At 50.9% G+C, this 22,566-nt stretch overlaps 1 protein-coding gene across 1 annotated transcript in view; it reads left to right on the forward strand.

Annotated features, from left to right (window-relative positions):
• Positions 1–22,566, forward strand: part of VSTM2L (V-set and transmembrane domain containing 2 like) — a 76,450-nt gene that overhangs the window by 42,106 nt on the left and 11,778 nt on the right. The window contains 2 exon segments of the mRNA XM_087931964.1: positions 2,162–2,328; positions 10,903–10,956. Of these exon segments, the coding sequence (XP_087788090.1) occupies positions 2,162–2,328; positions 10,903–10,956 (221 nt within the window).

Raw genomic sequence — 22,566 nt, forward strand, 5'->3', positions numbered from 1 at the left:
GCCCGACCGACTGATTTCCCCAACAATGCTGGCTTGTCTGTGTTATTTAGTCAAGAGCAATTGCCGTCTTAATTGTATATTCTCCAGATAGCCCCTACCCTGAGCTACTGTAGTATTTATTTTAATTGGCTAATTGATTAATCATTTGAAAGAAGATGGCTAATTAGCTGGAGGGCTGGGAAGTGATTGGCAACTCTGGGTTGCGGGTTTGTTTTTTTTTCATGGTTTGAGGAATGGAAAAAGGGGGAAAAGGGGAGAGATTTCCCTCCAGCCCAGGGGTCTCCAACCTTGTCAACTTGAAACCTGGAGGACTTCAACTCCCAGCAAAGCTGCCTGGGGAATTCTGGGAGTTGAAGTCCGTCTGGCTTAAAGTTGCCAAGGTTGGAGACCCCCTGCTCCAGCCCTTACTCCCAGCTTATGATTTCAGGAAGTGGAGATTTGGCGGGGTGGTCCTTGACCCGCCCTTCAACCCTGGATGCTGGGTTGCTCTGAAGTCACACCGGATTCTCCTACTTTATAAAACCTTAGTAATTCCACACCTGGAATCCTGCATCCAGTTTTGGTCACCCACATTACAAAAAAGAGGTTGGGACTGTGGAAAAAAAGGACAGAGAAGAGAAATCAAGACGATTAAAAGGCCTGGAGGCTAAAATATAGGAAGAACAGTTGGAGGATTTGGGGTTTGGCCAGTCCCAGAGAAGAGAAGGACTCGGTGGGGGGACAGGATAACAACAGGATTCCAGTATTTGAGGGGCTGCCCTAAAGAGGAAGGGGTCAACTTATTCTCCAAAGCACCGGAAAATAATGGGCGGAAACTCAATCAAGGAGAGAAGCAACCTGGAATTAAGGAGAAACTTCGTAACAGGGAGGACGATTCACCAGTGGAACTGCTCGCCACCAGAAATCCTGGGGGCGCTCCGTCACTGGAGGCTTTTAAGAAGAGACTGGAGAGCCACTCGTCTGAAATGGGGATAGGGTCTCCTGCTTGAGCGGGGTGTGTGGGGTGGACTAGAAGACCTCTGAGGTCCCTCCCAGCTCTATTCTAACCGATTGACTGATTGATTGATTGATTGATTGGCTCTGTTCTAACCGATTGACTGATTGATTGATTGATTGATTGGCTCTATTCTAACCGATTGACTGATTGATTGGCTCTATTCTAACCGATTGACTGATTGATTGGCTCTATTCTAACCGATTGACTGATTGATTGATTGATTGATTGGCTCTATTCTAACCGATTGACTGATTGATTGGCTCTATTCTAACCGATTGACTGATTGATTGATTGATTGGCTCTATTCTAACCGATTGACTGATTGATTGGCTCTATTCTAACTGATTGACTGATCGATTGATTGATTGGCTCTATTCTAACTGATTGACTGATCGATTGATTGATTGGCTCTATTCTAACCGATTGACTGATTGATTGGCTCTATTCTAACTGATTGACTGATCGATTGATTGATTGGCTCTATTCTAACTGATTGACTGATTGATTGGCTCTATTCTAACTGATTGACTGATTGATTGGCTCTATTCTAACCGATTGACTGATTGATTGATTGATTGGCTCTATTCTAACCGATTGACTGATTGATTGGCTCTATTCTAACCGATTGACTGATAGATTGATTGATTGGCTCTATTCTAACCGATTGACTGATCGATTGGCTCTATTCTAACCGATTGACTGATAGATTGATTGATTGGCTCTATTCTAACCGATTGACTGATCGATTGGCTCTATTCTAACCGATTGACTGATTGATTGATTGATTGGCTCTATTCTAACCGATTGACTGATTGATTGGCTCTATTCTAACCGATTGACTGATAGATTGATTGATTGGCTCTATTCTAACCGATTGACTGATCGATTGGCTCTATTCTAACCGATTGACTGATAGATTGATTGATTGGCTCTATTCTAACCGATTGACTGATTGATTGGCTCTATTCTAACCGATTGACTGATTGATTGATTGATTGATTGGCTCTATTCTAACCGATTGACTGATCGATTGATTGATGGGCTCTATTCTAACCGATTGACTGATCGATTGATTGATGGGCTCTATTCTAACCGATTGACTGATTGATTGATGGGCTATCCCGGGTGCAACCTCGCCCTAACTCATCTTGGTTTCCCTTGCAGCCTTTTTCACCGAGACCCCTCACGATATGACGGCCCGGGCGGGTGAGGATGTGGAGATGGCCTGTTCCTTCCGCGGCAGCAGCTCCCCTTCCTACTCGCTGGAGATCCAGTGGTGGTACGTGCGGACCCATAAGGACTGGACGGAGAAGGAGAACTGGGACAACAACAACCAGGTACTGCTGCTGCGGCCGCCCCCCCCGGACTGCCTCTCCCTGCGTGTCGCTGGATGTGGCTCTGCCAGTTTGGTTGGGATCTCATTGGGGGAGGGGGACAGCCCAGTGGAGGGGGTCATCCCATCTCCCCCCCCAACTCTGCCCTTGCCCTCCCCACGTGTCTTTAGGTTTCAGTGCTGGTTTTATTTATGTTTTAACGGTATGGGTAAAAGAGAGCTATCTATCCAAAAGCGAAAGACCCCCTCAGGCACCATCACAAAATCTCCAGAACCGTCAAGCCTACAAACTTGAAATTTGGCCCGTCGGTTCCTCTTGGCTTCTGTGGGCTCACTAAGAAAGGATTTTTCCAAAGGACCGTCAGAGCATTAGGATTTCCTATGTTATTATTATTATTAACACGCTCTGATGCTAAGGAGTTCTGCTCCCCACCTGAAAAGAAACCTGTTCCCAATGCAAAACTTAAGCAGAGGAGAGGAGTTTCACTTTCACTTTCACAGCAGCAAGCAGCTATAGTACAGAACACTTGAGCTAAGCCACGTCCGGGCTCCTTACTGTCTCTTTCTTGCTCACACAGCAAATACTCTTTGAGTTTCCAAACAGCCCTTAACTCTCACACACTAACAGGACGCTAGCCAGATGAATACCAATGAATGCTGGGAGGCAGAGGCAGAATTTTTGCCCCCCTTATTTTCCTCCCCAAAAACTAAGCCCAACCACATAGTTTTGTAGCAAAGCACAGGTATCCACCTAGTGTGTGTGTGTGTGTGTGTGTGTGTGTGTGTGTGTGTAGCCTGATGATGGCAGATGAGATTCTGCCAAAACATTGCTACAACTTTAAAAGCACAACTATAATGACATGGGAAAATACCCGAACAAAGCTGAATACCAGATAGATAGATAGATAGATAGATAGATAGATAGATAGATAGATAGATAGATAGATAGATAGATAGATAGATAGATAGATAGATAGATAGATAGATAGATAGATAGATAGATAGATATAGATAGAGATAGATAGATAGATAGATAGATAGATAGATAGATAGATAGATAGATAGATAGATAGATAGAGGATAGATAGATAGAGATAGATAGATAGATAGATAGATAGATAGATAGATAGATAGATAGAGGATAGATAGATAGATAGATAGATAGATGGAGGATAGATAGATAGATAGATAGATAGATAGATAGATAGATAGATAGATAGATAAGGATAGATAGATAGATAGATAGATAGATAGATATAGATAGATAGATAGATAGATAGATAGATAGATAGATAGATATAGGATAGCCAGATAGATAGATAGTTGATAGATAGATAGATAGATAGATAGATAGATAGATAGATGATATAGATATAGATATAGATATAGATATAGATAGATAGATATAGATAGATAGATATAGATATAGATATAGATACAGAAGCCTGATGATGGCAGATGAGATTCTGCTGAAACGTTGCTACAACTTTAAAAGCACAACCACAATGACGTGGGAAAATACCCGAACAAAGCTGAATGTCATAGATATAGATATAGATTTAGATATAGATATAGATATAGATTTAGATATAGATTTAGATATAGATATATAGATTTAGATATAGATATAGATATAGATATAGATATATAATCATAAGCCTCCCAGAATTATCTTAGGGCAGGAGTCCCCAAACTTGGCAACTTTAAGACTTCTGGACTTCAACTCCCAGAATTCTAGCTGGCTGGAGAATTCTGGGAGTTGAAGTCCAGAAGTCTTAAAGTTGCCAAGTTTGGAGACCTCTGCCTTCAGGATAACATGGGAGGCCAATACATTTTATAAATAAATAACAGCTGGCTGGGCCCTTCTGACCAGTTCTGCAATGTGAGTGCCCCTCACATAGGGTCTTTCGTCCACCTGGCAGAGGGCACCGATTACAGCCAGGTGGCCTGGTCCTCCATATTTTAAAGGCAAGGCCCATGTTGGTCCCAAGCCAGAATGGATGCCTCCTGCAGAGAGGCCACAAAGCTGGAGAAAGACACCAGAAACCTGCAAACGGAGGTCCAAAATCAAATGAGCCCCATCAGACGCTTCCGGATTGAGCCGTACTGTTTTATTTCCTCCTGTTTATCACTCCATCCTTTCTAAAGGCCGCGGACTGTCCTTTTCCAGTGGACCAAGAGGGCGGGATCTCTTTAAAACAAATGTCTCTCAACTTGACAACTTGAAGATGGATAGACTTCAACTCCCAATTCTGGGCGTTGAAGTCCACCCAACTCCAAGTTGATCAGATTGGAAAACATTGGCCTAGAAGGATTTCTTGATCTCTCTGATCTTTGGACCCCATCGGCCAGGGGCGGGATTCTACCTGTTCAGACCAGTTCTGCAGAACCGGTTGTTATGATTCTGCGCAGTTCGGAGAACCGGCAAATCACGCCACTGACTCAGGCAGCAGATGGCAGAAACGTAGATTTCTGAGGGACTCTGTGATTCTGCAAGCAACTCAATCTGCCTGCCTGCTTTGCCTGATTTGGGATAAAAGCTGCTCTTTTTTAATAAAAAAATATATCAATATTTACATAAATATTTACAATATCTACATACAAGCCACACCCAGCCAGTCACGTGACCACCAAGCCATACCCACAAATTAGGCCACACCCAGGGGTGGGATTCAAATTTTTTAACAACCCGTTCTGTGGGCGTGGCTTAGGTGGTAGGTGTGGCTTGGTGGTCATGTTATTGGCTGGGTATGGCCCACTCAATATCACTCACATCGAGGCACGCATCTCCTCGCCTGGCCTCTCGTGACTGTGGGGATGCTGCAACAGTCGTAAGTGTGAAAAATGGTCATAAATCACTTTTTTCAGTGCCACTGTAACTTTGAATGGTCCCTCCACACAAGCAAAGTACCAGCAAAGGAGGGGAAAAAAACTCCAGAGAAGTTCCTGAGACAGGAAGTCAAATCCTGCCAAGAATGTAATAAGGGTCAACTGTTATGTCCCTGGAACTCTAAGGAGTTCCCACTCAGGTCTGTTCGCGCTGCGGGGGCGGCTGCCCCCTTGCTCATTGGTTGGTTCTCCCCAGCAGCCAGCTATAAAAGCAGGCTGCGGGGTCCAACCGTTTGCTGATCGCTGCGAGCCAGTTCCAGGCTTGGCTAGCACGTTCAGTCCTTTATTATCTTAATAAAGTATTAGTTGCACCATGCTCTGGTTCAGCCTCTCATTACCCAAACTTAACATCAACGGAGAGGTAGTTTCTGTAAGCAACACCAGAATGTTTCCTTCCTGCCTTCCTTACAGGATTAGCCCTGTAATTTCCTCTAACAACCGGTTCTCTGAACTGCTTAGAATGTTAACAACCAGTTCCAGCGAATAGGTGCGAACCGGTAGAATCCCACCCCTGGCTACACCTACTGAACTGGTTGTTAAGAAGTTTGAATCCCACTAACCTGGCTCTCCTCTTCAATTCATAATCAGAATAGCAAATCAACAGAACAACAGAATAAAGGATAACAGGATAAGAGAGTTGAAAGGGACCTTGAGGTTTAGAATTAGAATCAGAATTGAGCTTGAAGGGACACTGGAGGTCTTCTAGTCCAGCCCAAGCGGGAGACCCTATATCACTTCAAACAAATGGCTCTCCAGTCTCTTTTTAAAAACCTCCCGCGATGAAGGCCCCACAAGGCAAGCCATTCGTTCCATTCGTTCGTCGTTTTCACTGTCAGGAAATCATTCCTGATTTCTAGGTTGCTTCTCTCCTTGATAAATTGTCCATCCGTTGCTTCTTGTTCTGCCTTCTGGTGCCCATCGTCCCCTGCCCAGGGAAGAACCTTTCCCAAGTGAGCCTCGGAAGAGGCTGGTGCAACCAGGCGAGTCCCGAGAAATAAATTTGCAAGGTTTTTAGCTCAGCCTGAACATTACCGGCTAAGCCTGTCTGGCTCCATCAAGACCAAAGATCGATCACTTTTGGCGAGTCTCCCATCTGGGGAAGGATCTCAGCCGCCTGTTTTTTTTAATCTCAGAAGCAGGAGAAGGTCCTCAAAGTTTATGGGCCCCCAGGAGCCCATCCATCCGGCCCCGAAGAGGGTCCCCCTTCCAAGAACACATTTTGGATAGCGTCAAATGGCTTCGAGCCTCCTTTCTTAACCTTTCAGTTGGCTCAAAACTCTGGGTTGTGTTTTTTTTGCTGCTTCAAATCAAATTTCTCATCCTTGGCCATTTGAGGATGGGCGGGACTCCAACTCCCAGAATCCCCAACTACTGGCTAAGGTATGGAATTCTAGGAGTTGAAGTCCAGCCATCTTTCAGGAGGAGTCAAGGAAGGATAAACACTGTTTTCACCAAGAACCGGAGCAAACCCCCGTTTGGAAGGAACCAAAGTTGGTCAGATCTGTTGGATGCAGAGCAACTGGGAAGCCCCAGAGTGATGTCAGCCTCTGGGAGCATTGCCTGGGTTGTTTCTCTTCCTTGCTCCCCCAAGAACTGCACCCCTCTTTTTGCTGGACTCAGCAGAGGGGCCCCTCCCTTGTTTGATGCCTCCCTCCCTTCCCCTGGGGCCTCCCTACTCCTCCGTTTCACTCCACCGTCCCCACCCGCTTCTAGCACTGATGAAGTTCCCTAGTTGGGCCATGAAAGATCTGCAAGAAAACCGCCGAGATCAGAGAGCATCTAGGACCACTCCGGTCCTGTTTCACCTGCTCCTCCTCCTCCTCCTCCCCTTGCTCCTCCTCCTGCTGAACTCCCTTCTCCTCCCCTTACTCCAGCTCCTCCTGCTCTCCACAAACTTCACTCCCTTCTAGCACTGATGATGTTTCCTAGTTGGGTCATGAGACATCTGCAAGCTCAGAGAGCACCAAGGACCTCATAGTCGTCCTCCTCCTCCTCCTCATCCTCCTCCTCTTCCTCCTCCTCCTCCTCCTCCTCTCCACATATCTCTCCTCCTTCTAGCCCTGATGATGTTCCCTAGTTGGGCCATGAAACATCTGCAAGAAAACCACCAAGTTCAGAGAGCACCAAGGACCCCACAGTCATTCTCCTCCTCCTCCTCCTCCTCCTCCTCCTCCCCTTCCCCTTCCTCCTGCTCCTCCTGCTGCTCCTCCTCCCTTTACCCCTGCTCCTGCAACTCCTGCTGCACTTCCTCTTCCTCCCCTTCCTCCAGCTCCTCCTCCTCTCCAGAAACTTCAATTCACTCCCTTCTAGCACTGATGATGTTCCTTAGTTGGGTCATGAAACGTCTGCAAGCTCAGAGGGCACCAAGGACCTCATAATCCTCCTCCTCTTCCCTTTCCTCCTCTTCCTCTTCCTCCTCCTCTCTCGCTCTGCTCTCCATTCTCCACATCTCGGTCCTGAGATATCCTTCCCCCCACCCGCCCCCCTTAGCTAATCACAGGTGATATCATGGCGTTCTCTGCAGCTCCTCCCAGCCCTTCAGTCATTTTTCCCAGCTGTGCATCATCTGGTGCTCTGGAGGTTAGGAGTCCCACAGAGATGGCACGGCAAATGGCAGAAGCCGAGGTTGTTGGGGTTTTTTTGCTCCATTCATTTGGCCATCGTGGACTCGTTGATTTTGGATCGTACGTTGAGGATCACCAGTCTTGCAAAAGACGGATCTAACCCCGCCCCAAATTTAGAAATAATTTCAGGCTCGTGGCGTATAAACAAAGGCCACACAGTCAGAGAATCCGTAGGAGTCCCTGTTCTGTATATATATTTGCATTCTTGTAAACCTGCACTTCTGATTGGCTAAACGCACAGCACTCGGATTGGTCGAGTGCGCGGCGCTGATTGGCCGTTACGAAGCAACCGCGATTGGCCGAGCCGATCGCGGGTGATTCGAACGGCTGTCATTGGCTGCGGTGCCCGGCGCCAGTTCAATATAAGCCGCCGCACTCCAAGCCGGCGGCAGATTCAACTTAAATAAAAAGAGCTTTGAACCAGTCACTGCGTCGCGTCTGTTCTTGGGATCGATCGGCCGACTTAACAGTCCCCTTATGCGCTCCAACTTTGCCCCCAATGTCCAGGTTAACTTCTGGCCGGAGAAAAACTCTCCCAGGAACAGCCTTTGGCTGCAGAGAATCAAGTCCGAAACAAGGTCAACAAAAACTGTAACTATAAGTCCAATCAAGGCAAAATGAGGCAATTAGTCCAGTAGGGCAGAAGCAAGAATGCCAGATTTAAAGGCACGGCAATAACTCAACATTGGTTGGGAAGATGCCAGGAACACAGAAAAGCAATGACAACACAGGATAAACTCACGTTTGCTCCCAGCAGCTGCCGCACTGAGCATGCATCTCTTTTAAACTCTCATTCCCAGGTGTGGATAATGAAGGGAATCAGGGCCCTTTCCTCCCCCGTAAGCCACGCAACCCATATTCTCCAATGGGACACCTCCATAGCCCAGAGTCATCCATCATGCTCTCCGGTTTGAATTTTGCATGGCAGAAACTTCAGTCGCCTATTTACTATCTCTGAAAAAACTATTTATGGAATGCGCTTTCGATTTCCGAGCTGCCGCATTGCTCTTTCAAACCCCTTCCTCCCCCCCCCCCACTCCTTTCTGTTGGCAACTCTTAAAAAGACCCTAGAAATATGTAATGAGTTGACGGCCCTTCAGCTGAAGTTCAGATGATATTTACCCAGTCCGGTGAATAAAACATCTGGAAACGGGACAGCAGGCTCGGAGAACAAACGCCAGTGAGGAAGTTGTCCATCCTTCCCTTTCTTGTGTGATGGAGGGACAGGAAGAAAGAACGATGGAAACGACCAGAGCAGCTTTTGGCATTGCCAGTCTTGGCAAAGAGGGAAGAGACTAGCAGCAGGCACTATTCTGATTAATTGTCTTTGCTTATTATATTTGTTTGCCACCCGTCCCGCTGTGGGGAGATTCTGGGTGTCTTAAAACATTAAAAGCAGTTGGACCTGTGATCCCCAACCTTTCTGGCTTTGTGACAAGGGGCTGCCCCAGAGGGGAGGGGGTCAATCGATTTCCCAAAGCACCAGAAGGCAGGACAAGCAACGGAAACTAATCAAGGAGAGAAGCAACCTAGAACTATGGAGAAATGTGTTGTCGGTGAGGACAATCCACCCATGGAAGAGAAGTTGCCCTCGGAGGTTGTGGGAGCTTCATCCCTGGAGGCTTTCAAGAAGAGGCTGGACTGCCATGGGTCAGAAATGGTGCAGGCTCTCCTGCTTGGGGGGTGGGGGTGGGGTTGGACTAGATGACCTACAAGGTCCCTTCCAACTCAGTTATTCTGAAATGGTATATAGGATTTCCTGCTTGAGTAGTGGGGGTTGGACTAGGAGACCTCCAAGGTCCCTTCCAAGCCTATTAGACTATGTTCTACCTCACGGAGTCCGCAACAGACCTGTAGCCTGACAGTGTGAGTGTGTGTGTGTGTGTGTGTGTGTGTGTGTGTGTGTGTGTGCTGATATAATGGGACAAAGGCAATTGGTAGGTAGCCTGGCCCCCATGCCAGGTGGGGCTTTATAAGTCACAAGCAACCCCTTGAATTGAACCCAGCACCCAATGCGCCTCTCTTCACACACACACACACACCCCCAATGCAGAAAAATTAAGCCAGGCCAAGTCAAAATTCCCCACTCATTGTGCCACAGCCACCAGCCTTGTCCACTTTCCTTCCTGCCAGGTGTTGAAAAATTCCTGTGGGTGTCGGACTATAGAGGACACTCCCCCGCACGGCCCCTTCTCACTCCATTATTCTGTTATTCCTCGCTGCTGGGCAGGCTGTCCTTACGGCTGGGGAAACGGCTGGGAAAACTGGCCTTCATCCTCCCCCCACCTGCCCCCCCTCCCCACTGTTGTGGCTAGCCGGTAGCAGGTGCAGATGGCTGAGGAGAGCGAGGACTCGGATGAGGGGCCGGGACCATTAGGGAGTGGACTGCTGCCTTCGGAGATGGTGGGGGCTGGCAGCAGCGATGAGGAGGTTCCCGAGGAGCCTGTGCCCCGTGCAAAGCGTGCACGCAAGGATTGCTCGGGGGAAAGAGCAGTTACAACAGCACGGGCGACTCGGGAGTAAGGCTGCAGGGTAATGGCCCCTCCTTCAAGAAGATAAAAGCCAGCCGTGAAACCGACGTACTTTGCAGGAAGCAAAGACGTTTTGAAACTCCAGCCTCGTGGACATTCCGGTATCCTGAGTTTGTATTTGAAGATTCTTGTATTGCAAATGATTTCTTGTCTGTTCTCTTTTGGCAAGTCTCGCACCGTTTGGCGAGGCTGGTGCTTATCCCAGCTCATTATTTTGCAAAAGCCTTACAAGGTTTCGGTTCCTTTTGGATTGTGTGTGATTTGTTGGAAAAGGGCGTGGGTCAGAACACCCCCCCCCCCACACACCTGTCCCCCCTGGGCTTGCAGGGCTGAGCACCCCTCTCTCTCCCCCTCCCCTTAATCTCCGCTCTCCCTACTCCCACCAGCCTTGCCTCTAAAGCCCACCTTAAAGGCCAAGGGTTGATGGTTCCCCCCCGCCCGCCCGCCCACCCCCCAGGCCGCCTTTCTCCAGGCTGAACTAATGGCTTCTCCCTTCTTCTTCTCTCCCTCCTTCCTCCCCCCACCCGACAGCTAAAAGCATCCCCGCAGGAAGAAATCGGCAAAGGCGCCACGAAAATAAGCGTGAGTTTGTCTGTCCCTCTCCCCTCTGATGGCTTTTTGGGGTGGGGTGTGTGTGTTGGGGGCTAGGCTTTCAATTCCAGGCGCCGCAGCCGTTCGCCTGCCTCTCAGGCAACGCCGGGCTGCGGCTAAGCAAGGGGTTTCTTTTTTTGGGGGGGGAGGAAGGGGAGAGGACGAAGAGGGGGGGAGGCAACGGGGAAAGGAATTGGGGGAAGGGGGGAGGGGTCTGGAGCTTCTGCGCCCCAAATTCTCAGCCGGCGGGGGGGCGAGGCTGGGCAGGAATAGAGAAAAAGCTCATTGCGCTTTGCAAGAGAGACCCCCCCTCCCTGGAAGCGCCCACCCCCTCCCACTTTTTCTCCCTGGAGGGGGCGCCTCCCCACCAGTTTCTGCCCCTTGCTCGTCCCCCCCCCCTGGAATCGCCTCCCCACCCTTTGCGCCCCCAGGAAGAGGAGAAGGAGGAGGTGGGTCCCTCTCCGGCGCACCAAAGCGGGGACCCCCTCCGGCGGGCGTCTGTGCGCGCCTCGCCCTTGGCCTTCTCCGGCAGAGGAGGAGGGGGGGTCCCCCTCAGCTGCTCCCCCTCCCCCCGAATTGAGGGATCGCTCCTGGGAGCTGAAACGGCGGCGCCGGCCGTTAATTCAGCTCATTGATTCTGACGGGGGGAAGATTTACAGACTCCCCGGACTGCCAAGCGAGACGCCTCGCGCGGCGGGCAGGTGTGTGTGTGTGTGTGTGTCTGTGTCTGTCTGTGTCTGTGTGTGTGTGTGTGTTCCTGGAGGGGTCTGCAAGCCCACCCCCCCCGGGCCCCACTTTTTCCCCGACCTCTTCAGCGCCGGGATCGGTTGCCGCTGCCTTGACAGAGACCCCCCCGAGGCTGCCGGGTTGATTACACGGGCGAAAAGGAGGCTCGTTTCTTTTCGCGTTTCTGGGTGGTTCAAAGTCCCCCGGCCCGGGATCCGCAGCCCGCCCGGCAGAGTTCACCGCCTAAATGGGGTCTCTAGCATCCTCCCCCCCTCCTCATCCCCCAGGTGGGACTGCGGAGGTGGGGAGGAAGGAAATGTCCCAAGTCAAAGCGTGGATCAAGGTCGCGGCCGGCTGTAAGCCGAGGGCATCTACTCGTCCCCCGTCTGGTTTCTTTCACATAAACGACGCCGCGCTCCGATGGCCCAGGGACGTTTTGCTATCGGCATGGAGATCTTGGGGGGTCGCGGTCGGGTTTTACGAGGAGGTTTTTAACCCAGGTGAAAGAAACGTCAGGGAGCCGCGCTCCCCGACCCTGGGTGCTTTCCCTGCAGGCTCGCGATTAGCCAAAGGAGATAACAGTCAGTGCTAGAAGGGGGAAGGTTTGCAGGGGGGAGGAGAGGGAGAAGGAGAAGAATGGAGGAGGAGTAGGAGGAGTAGGAGGAGAATGGTGGAGGAGGATGTCGTATATCTCATACGCACAAAGGACGCGAGGCAGTGACTTGGTTCAGCTCTTTATTCGGGTAAAACACAAGTGGGAAAGTGGGGAAGAAGCGCGGCTTAAAAGACCTTCTGCTGAGTGCTGCGGCCAATCGGGTCGTTTTGAATCGCCCGCGATCGGCTCAGCCAATCGCGGGCGATCCCAGCGACCAATCAGTGCCGCGCACTCAGCCAATCCGGTGGCAGTGCGTTTTAGCCAATCCGGGTTGCCGGATTTCAGTATGTAGATTTCTATACAGAACACCCCTCCCCTCTTGGTTTGGTCCTACGTGACGTAGTCCCGTAAGTAGCGGGCTCCGTATTTTCCTACTTGACTTGCGTTGGTCAGTTGTCATCTGGTTGTTGGCCGGTTGGGTGGGACTCCTGTCGCTCTCCGCCTCGTTGATGGAACCGCCTGGAAGGTGAGTCAGGCCTCTCGCCGCTGCTCCCTCCTGGTCTTCCCGGGTCGGTCGAGCTGCTGGCTCCGCTGCTCCCGCTCGGCTTTTCTCGGGCTGGTTGAGCTGGCTTGGCTGCTCCCGCTCGGGCTTCGGGGTCGGTTGAGCTGGCTCGGCTGCTCCTTCCAGGCGAGGCTTCGAGTGGGTCGCTCTCCGGTTCTTCAGGTGGTGAGTACTGCTGGTTCCTTTTCGGGTGGGTTTGTTCTTTGGGGTCTTCCCTCTCCTCTTGGTTGGTGTCCTGCCGGTTCCCTTCTGTACCTGGTATCTGCGTGTCGGTTGTGTTTCCTGCGGTGGTTCTTGATCTCAGTTGGTCGATGTGGCGCTTCCACGCTCGTCCGTCAGCTGTTTGGAGGCGGTACGAGAGTGGCCCTGTTGCTTGGGTGATCGTTGCCGGTACCCAGAGGGGTCTCCGGTGAGGTTTTTGCGTAAACCTTGTCTCCCGGTGAGAATGTTCTGTGTTTGCTGGTAGAATCAGGGGGTCTTTCCGGGTTGTATGTGGGGTGCAGGCGGTCGAGCGGGATCGCAGTTTTCTTCCCATTAATAGCTCCGCTGGGCTCTTGTTTGTTGTGGTACTCGGGGTTATGTGTTGAATTAGGAGCATTCGATTTATCTTGTCCTGTATGTCGCGGTTTCGATCTTTTGGATGGTCTTTTTGTGAATTGGACCATTTTCTCCGCCCTACCGTTCGCCGCGCCGGGTGTGCGGCGCTGTTAATGCGTGTCGGATTCCTCGTTCTGCTAGGAATTTCTCGAACGGTGAGTGCGGTGAACTGGGGGCCGTTGTCCGATACGATGACATCTGGGAGGCCGTGGGTTGCGAAGAGTTTGCTGAGTTCTCTGATGACGGAGTCTGTGGTGGTCGTCTTCATGTTGCTTACCTCCAGCCAGTTTGAGTAAGCGTCTACGGTTATCAGGAAGGTGTGTCCTTTGGTTGGTCCCTTGCGAAATCTACGTGGATTCGGGACCATGGACCCCTGGGGGTTTCCCACTCTCGGCTCGGGCGGCGGGGGTTTGGTCTTGATTCCTGGCACTGCTTGCAGGAGGCTACCCAGGCTTCGATCTCTTTGTCCATCCCTGGCCACCAGGCGTGGCTTCTGGCCAGGCTTTTGTCCTAACGATGCCGGGTGCCCTTCGTGTAGCATGCTTAGGACTTTTTTTTGTAATTTTCCGGGATTACGACCCTGTCCCCCCACAATAAACAACCCTTTTGTGTTGACAGTTCTGTTTGTCGGCTCCGGTAAGCTTTGAACTCGCTGTCTTCCTCTTTTTCTGGCCAGCCTTTCCCCACCCATCTCAGGACCTGCGCCAGACGTCTGTCTTTATTGGTTGCTAGGGCAATGTCTGGCGCGGTCAGGGTAGGTTGGGTAAGGTCTCGATGCTCAGGGTAGACGTGGTTGGTGCTGGGTCGTCGTCCAGGGTTGGCAACGGTGTGCGGCTGAGGCGTCTGCGTGCGGAATTGTTTTGCCGGGCGGTGGATTAGTCGGTAATTGTAGGCGGCAAGAAATTCGGACCACCTTGTCATCCTTGGGAGAGGATGATTGGTGTGGCCGGTCTCCTGCCAGTATTCCCAGCAGTGGTTTATGGTCCGTGATTATGGTGAAGGTCCTGCCGTAAAGGTATTCGTGGAATTTCTTTACGGCCGCTGACAATGGCTAAAGCCTCCTTATCCAATTGGCTGTAGTTTCGTTCGGGTTTTGAGAGGTCCTCGAGAAAAAGCGATGGGCGCTTCTTTTCCGTCTGCGAGGGTGTGGCTGAGGATGGCTCCTACTCCGAAAGGGGATGCGTCGCACGTTACCGTGATGGGGAGTGTCTCGCTGTACTGGATGAGGACAGCGTCTGATGTGAGAAGGTCCTTGGTTCTGTTGAAGGCGTCCTCTTCTCGTCTCCCCCACGTCCAGGTGGCTGTCTTGTCGAGCAGCCTATGCAATAGCTCCGCCGTGTCGCCTTTTGGGGCAGGAAAACATTGTAGAAATTTATTAACCCCAGGAGCGCTTGTAATTCCGTTTTGTTTCGGGCTTCGGGCTTCTTTAATGGCTTTTATTTTGCCCTCGGTGGGGTGGATTCCATGCTGATCTAGTAAATACCCCAGGAACTCGACCCTTGTTGTGTGCAGTTGGCACTTCTCTCTCTTAACCTTGAGCCCGCGTTTTGGAATCTCCTCAGTACTTCCCGTGGCGGCCCTCTAATTGTTTCCGATCAGCCCGGCTACCAATACATCGTCAAAGTACGGCACCACCCCTTTTATGCCCGGAGGAGTCTTTCCATCAGGCTTTGAAATACCCCGGGGCTACGCTGACTCAATTGCAGCCTCTTGCAGCGGAAGGCCCCCGGTGTGTGACTATTGTCTGCGCTTGGCGGTTTCCTCGTCTACCGGCAGTTGCTGATAGGCTTGTGCCAGGTCGAGTTTGGCGAAGACCCTGCCTCCTCCCAGTGAGTGCAAGAGGTGTTGTACTACTGGGACGGGGTAGGCGCTTTGTTGTAGCGCGCGGTTTAGGGTGGCCTTGTAGTCCCCACAGATTCTCACCGACCCGTCTGGCTTTATCGGGTGACTATGGGGGTCTCCCATCGGGCATGATCTGTGGCCTCGAGGACTCCTGTTCGATGAGCTTGTTTAATTGCTCATCGATTTTGGGTCGGAGGGCGAAAGGTACTCGCCTGGGTTTGAGGCGGATGGGTGCAATGGTGGGGTCTAGGCTGAACGATATTGGGGGCCCGGTACTTGCCTAGGTTCCCGTCGAAGACCTCCTGGAAGTCGCGCCTGAGCTGTTCCTCCCAGTCTGCTTCGGCGATGTGGTTGGTGCCGGTCACTTCTAGTCCCAGCGGCGCAAACCATTGTAGTCCCAATAGGCTGGGGCGGTCTCGTTCGGCGACTGTTAGCGGAAGTATTTCGGTGCGCCTTTAAAAGTGACCTTGAAGTGCCCGGTCCCCACCACGGGGATGCGATTCCCCTGGTAATCTTTGAGGGCGAGTGTTTGGCTCTCCAGCTCGTGCCGCTTCATGGAAGGTACTAGTCGCTTAATTTCCCGCCATGCGACCATGGACAGAGTGCGACCCGGAGTCGACTTCCATTTTGCAGGGCGGTCACTCGATCTCGACCTCCACGTGGACCTTCCGGCTGTCCCAGTTGGAGGAATGGCCGACGATGACCGTTTGGTGGGTTTCCTCACGCTGGCGGCCTCGTAAACGTGGGCGGTTCCTCGCTTCCGGCTCCAGCGGCTCTCGCTGTCCCGATCGCGGTTTCTTGGTGGAGTGTTGTTGCGCCTGGTGGTGTCGCGTCTTCGGGGTTGTGTCTCGGTGGCGGGGCTGTGGTTCCTCTTTAGGCGGCAGACCTTTGCGATGTGTCCCGTTTGTCGCAATGGCGGCAGATCGCGTCTAAAAACGGCATTCTGACCTTGGATGCTCACCCCACAGCCGGCACACTGGAACTTTGATCTTCGGTTCCGTGGGTCGCGCCGGTCGCGCCCGTCTGCATGCGATGGACATCTTCCTCGTCGTCTTCCGAGCCTGAGGAGGACTCGAGGTCGCCGTGGTGCGTGGAGGTGGCTGTTCGGTAGTTGTCGTCGGTCGCGCGCTGCGGTGGTCCGTTCTGCGGTGCTGGTTTGCTTCAGTTGGGCTGCGGATCTCCGGTCGCTTCTGCTGCCGTGGCGTCTGCGAGGGCATCCGCGAGGAGATGTCGCCTTTTGCCATGATCCGGCTTTGCAGGACGGAATCCGGAGGCCGAGGACGCCGCGGTCCCTCAGGGCTTCGTCTAGATCGGTAAACCCGCATAGCCCTCCGAGGTCCCTGAGCTCTGCCACAAACTTGCTGGCGCTCTCACCTTGCTTCTGGTCGCGGGCGGTAGAATTCGTGCCGACGAATGAGGGTGGGCACAGCGGGTGCGTAGTGGCTCCTCAGCAGGGTTCGAGGTCGTCCCAGTCCATGACCTTCACATCGAGCGGCTTGGCAAGGGCTTTTGCCATTTTGAAAACAGCGGGGCCGCAGTGCGTGAGAAAAACGGCCCGTTTTCTCTGTCCGTTCGCGTCCTTGAGATTGTTGCTCTCCAAGAACATGAGGAATCGGTCGATGTAAGATTCCCATTCTTCAGTAGCGGCGTTGAAAGGAGCGGGTGGCACGTTGCCGCTGGCCATGTTGCCGGTTGCGGTTCCGTGGGCCACGTGCGGTGTGGGATTTGCTAGAATCCCACCTTCGCCGCCAGTGTCGTATATCTCATACGCACAAAGGACACGAGGCAGTGACTTGGTTCAGCTCTTTATTCGGGTAAAACACAAGTGGGGAAAGTGGGGAAGAAGCGCGGCTTAAAGACCTTCTGCTGAGTGCTGCGGCCAATCGGGTCGTTTGAATCGCCCGCGATCGGCTCAGCCAATCGCGGGCGATCCCGAGCGACCAATCAGTGGGTGGCAGTGCGTTTTAGCCAATCCGGGTTGCGGATTTCGAGTATGTAGATTTCTATACAGAACAGAGGAGAAGGAGGAGGAGGGAGAATGGTGAAGGAGGAGGAGGAGGAGGAGGAGAATGGTGAAGGAGGAGGAGGAGAATGGTGGAGGAAGAGAGGAGGAGAATGGTGAAGGAGGAGGAGGAGGAGGAGGAGAATGGTGAAGGGAGGAGGAGGAGGAGGAGAATGGTGGAGGAGAATGGAGGAGGAGGAGGAGGAGAATGGTGGAGGAGTAGGAGGAGTAGGAGTAGGAGAATGGTGAAGGAGGAAGAGGAGGAGAATGGTGTATGTGCGGTCCAGCCAGTGTTATGGGAATTGGATAGTTAGGTAGCAATTGTGAGTTGTCCCCTTAAAGAAATGCATCATGGTAAATGTAGTTAAGGAATCCTGGGAAATGTAGTTCATGTCACGTGGCCACATCTGTAATCCTGATTGGTCATTAAATTGACCCTCGATGGGTTGGGGGGAGGTTTCTTCGCTCTTGCCTGAACTCAGGGACTCCTGGCAACTACAAGATGGGAGGAAAGGGATAAGGAGATAACCATCTTTTTGCCTACAAGACAGATATGCAAAAGATTTGGACGTTAAGAAGAACTTCATCACAAATGTGAGTTATGAGGATACCTGATGGACCAATAATAAAGACTTTGTACGAATGTTTTGTTGAGTTTATCTATCTGCTTCTGTACAGAAGACAAAATCTATCACTGTACAGAATACAGAACTGTCAAAAGATATTTTATCTCCTATCCTTTTTCTCCCATCTTGTTACGATAGAAGGAGAACGGTTACCACAAATCCGTGGGTTCAGCCAAGAGTGAGGAAAACTCCCCCGACCCATCGAGGCTCAATTTAGTGACCAATCAGGATTACAGATGTGGTCACCTGACATGGACTACATTTCCCAGGGTACCTTAACTACATTTACCATGATGCCTTCCCTTAAGGGGACAGCTCACAATTGCTACCTAACTACCCAATTCCCATACACTGGCTGGACAGCACAGTGAAGGAGGAGGAGGAGAAGGAGAAGAAGGAGAAAATAGTGAAGGAGGAGGAGGAGAAGGAGAAGAATGGTGAAGGAAGAGAAGGAGGAGGAGAATGGTGGAGGAAGAGTGGGAGGATTCTTGTGGGGTCCTGGATGCTCTCTCTGCTTGGCTGTTTTCTTGCAGATGTTTCATGACCCAAACCAGATGTGGATCCAAGTCATGATTGTCCCAAAGGTGCTTTTCAAAAAGCATCTGGACTTTTTTTTGAGGGGGGGTGGTCTTCCTTGAGGATGTTTCACTTCTCATCCAAGAAGCATCTTTGGTTCTGACTGAACGGCAAGGAACGGAAGGATTTAAGGATGATTCCAACCTAGAACTAAAGAGAAATTTCCTAACAGAACAATTGTAGAACGGCTTCCCTGGAGGTTTTCCAGAAGCGACTGGACCTGGAATGGTCTTTCCTGCTTGAGCCAGGGGGTTGGACTAGAAGACCTCAAAGCTCCCTTCCAATTCTCTTATTCTGTCTTCAAATGACTCTTGGAGAGCTAAGCACCGGCCTTCAGGCTGCAAACAACCAGAGAGATGCCTGCAAGGAATATCCATCCTGCCATCCTCCGCCATTCAGTCAGAACTGAAGAAGCTTCCTGGAGGAGAAGTAGAACGCCTTCAAGGAGGAAAAAAATGAAATCTAGTTGCCTTTTAGGAAAAAAAAGCACCTTTGCTATTACCCAGCTAGGTAACATCCTCAGTGGTTTCTAGTTCTCTCCTCCCCGTTTTTTATCCCAACTTAACTGTTGGTTCTGGGGGTGCGGAACAGGATCTAGCACAGTGGTGGCTAACCTTTTGGGGCTCTCCTGTGTCAAAAATTGCGTGTGCGCTTGCACGCTTACACTCGCGTGCCCCCCCACATGCCCCCTATGCATGCGCACGCAATCCCCACCACCACCACCCGCCAACCCCTTACCTGCACTGCGCCTCACAGCTGATTTTCAGCCGGTTTGAGGCTTGAGGAAGGCTACTGCAGGCTTTGCAGGCTGAAAACTAGGCCCGTTTCGTCACTTCCGGTATTTCCAGAAAAACAGGAAGTGATGAAACGGGCCTAGTTTTCGGCCTGCAAAGCCTGCAGAAGCCTTCCCTTTGGGAGGCTGAAAAAGGCCTCAAACCATGCGCAGTGAGGTAAGTTGGCCTGCAACTCGTGTGCTGGCACAAATGGCTCCGCGTGCCACCTGTGGCCTACGTGCCGTAGGTTCGCTGTCACGGATCTAGCAGATTGCGGGCGGGCAAGGGGTGGGAGGCGTGCTCTCCAGCCTCCTCGGTCCTGCAAAGGCCTAATTTGCAAAATTTGCAAAAGGCTGAATATTCCCGCCCCTTCAAGGGATCGTTGAAGTGGGGATTTAAGCGGGTGGGGTTGGAATGAGCCATCCGAGCCTGCGGCGCTTCGACTTCACATGACTCCTCGGTCTCTGTGAACTGCCGGCCCAGCAGACTCTTTCATTTCGGAGGTTTATTCCACGAGCGACTTCAAGCCTCAGTCAGCACCTTTCCGCCTCCAGCTTCTCTTTTTTTATCCCCCCCCCTCTCCCCCACCCCCCCCCGTGGGGTCTCCGCTGAAGTGCCTCTTTCAAGCCACGGAGGCGGCTGATTTGCAGCCTTTCCCAACTCCAAAGACACTGCGTCTCCTGTGCCTCAGGTGAAAGGTGGTTTAAAGAAGGTTTGTGGAGTCCCACCGCCCCCCCCTCCGCACGATCAGAGGCCACGGCGGGCTCTGAAGGGGGCTCAGGGAAGTGGGGCGTGGGTTTTACACACACACGCACACGCACACGCAAATTATGTCGTTAGAAGTTTTTCTTTTTCTCCAATTCTTGGTGGCCTTCTCGTCCTTTCAATTCAGAGATTTTGTTCCATTTATATTCAGCGTCTGGCATGTCGCACGCTGACTTGCAATCCATAGTAACATTTCCACACACCTTTACTACCTACCAGTGCAAAAGAGGCCATCAGCAAGGGAGGAGAAAGATCAAAGCACACACACACACACACACACAAACACACAGAGCAATCGGCACCCGGATGAGCAGAAATTTAACAAGATTAACATCAGAGCCACCATCGAGAAGTAAACTGGACCCCAACTGAGGAACTGCCAAACAAGTGAAGAGTAAACAGCCCACCGAAAGAACCTCCCAGACCGACCCCACAAACACTGACAGGACAAGCCACCAGAATATGAAACTGATGGCAAACTGTACTCCTTACTAGCACTGATGATGTTACCTAGTTGGATCATTAAAGGTTTGCAAGAGAACAGCCAAGCTCAGAGATCACCAGAGACCCCAGAATCCTTTTTCTTCCTCTTCCTTCCTTCTTTCTTTCCTCTCCTCTCCTCCTCCTCTTCTTTGCAAACCCCGCTGGCTTCTTCTAGTACTGATGATGTTCCCTACATGGGTCATGAAAATGTCTGCATTAAAGCCACCCAGCTCAGAGAGCATCCGGGGCCTCCTTCTGAAGAGGTTCCCTAATTCTGGTACCCTAATTCTGAGAGACCCTCACGCTTCACCCCAAGCAGATGCTACATTGGGGCTCTTGGCTGGGGGAATGGGACCCCTCCCCGGGGGACAGTTTAACAATTCAACTTCAGTATTTAGAATCCGTCAAAATTATTTTCATTTTTTGCCTTTCCCTTTTTTCACTTTGTCCCTCCTTTGGCGTCCATCCCTCCTTAAATTCCCTTCCACCGTTTTTAAAAGATTATTTTAACGCTTGTCCTGTGGGGAACGTGGCCACGGCGAATTGTCACCGAGCCCCTTTCATTTGGGGAGTGTGGGGGCAACCTTATTTTTCCTTCCGCTCAGGCAGTGCCTGGATTGGTGTCAGCAGGGTCTGCTGGCTGCACCCCTTTTCCGATAACAGCAGGATGGATGCAATCGAATAAACCAGGTTGGGTGTTTCCCCTGTCCTGGAAACTTGGCTTCAGGGCCCAGCTGTACCCATGGCTGCCGCTGCGGTGCCCATGCATGAATTCCAGCCCAAGTAACGTGCCTTGGCAGAGCAAGGGCAGCGCCCAAAATATAAATTGCATGTGCCAGGGGCTCCCGCTTCGCTTTGTCGTTCCTTTGCTCGGATGGATGAATGGATGGATGGATGGGGCTGTGTGTGCCAGGAATACCACACAAACGTATCCACAATGCTCTACGGTCTCCTGCTTGAGCAAGGGGCTGGACTAGAAGACCTCCGAGGTCCCTTCCCGTTCTATTCGATGTTCTAATTGTTAAACTCTCCCCCTCCCCTCCGGGCACTGCACCGTCGGGGGCAGGAACCAGGAAATTGTCGAAGCCAGCATGATTAATTCGTGCTGCAAATGGTGGAATTTGCACCATGCGTGCTCTGCGATGCGTTGCCCCTTGGGAATTCAGGAGGTGGCTCCCGGTTCCTTACCAAACGAAGAGTTCAGGTTCTGGCTAGGAGGACCGTGTACCTAGTTTCTTTGGAGTTTATTTATCTCTGTTTATTTTATCCTGTCTTCATTATTTTTTACAAATAACTCAAGGTGGCGAATGTATCCAATAGAACTTCCTCTTCCTGGTTTTTTTTCTTTCCCAGAACAACAATCCTGGGAGGTGGGTAGGGCTAAGAGAGAGAGGGATTGAGCCAAAGCCAATGCCTAAGGCGGAATTAGAACTCGCCGTCTTGTGGGGATTGGCCCAAAGGCACCCATTCCTAAGGCAGGACTAGAAATACCATGTAGAGAAAAGTGAAGTCCTTCACTTAGGCAAGAAAAACCCAAAGGACACATATAGAACGGGTGAAACCAGGCTCAATAGCAGAAACTGGGAGAGGGATCTTGGGGTCTTAGTGGACAACCAGCTAAATAGGAGCCAGCCGTGTGCAGCGGCAGCCAAAAAAGCCAATGCAACCCTAAGTTGCATTAATGGGGATACAATAGAGATCAAGGAATAGGAATAGAATTAGAATTAGAATTAGAATAGAATAGAATAGAATAGAATAGAATAGAATAGAATAGAATAGAATAGAATAGAATAGAATAGAATAGAAAATATGGAATGGAATGGAATGGAATGGAATAGAATAGAATAGAATAGAATAGAATAGAATAGAATAGAATAGAATAGAATAGAATAGAATAGAATAGAATAGAATAGAATAGAATTCTTTATTGGCCAAGTGTGATTGGACACACAAGGAATTTGTCTTGGTGCAAATGCTCTCAGTGCACATAAAAGAAAAGATACGTTCGTCAAGAGTCGAACGAAGAGTGTTGTACCTGATGATTCTTATCATCA

The sequence above is a fragment of the Pseudonaja textilis genome, chromosome 3 (assembly GCF_049901715.1).
Source record: "Pseudonaja textilis isolate UNSWEBS1 chromosome 3, rPseTex1.2, whole genome shotgun sequence".
Classification (NCBI taxonomy): Eukaryota; Metazoa; Chordata; class Lepidosauria; order Squamata; family Elapidae; genus Pseudonaja; species Pseudonaja textilis.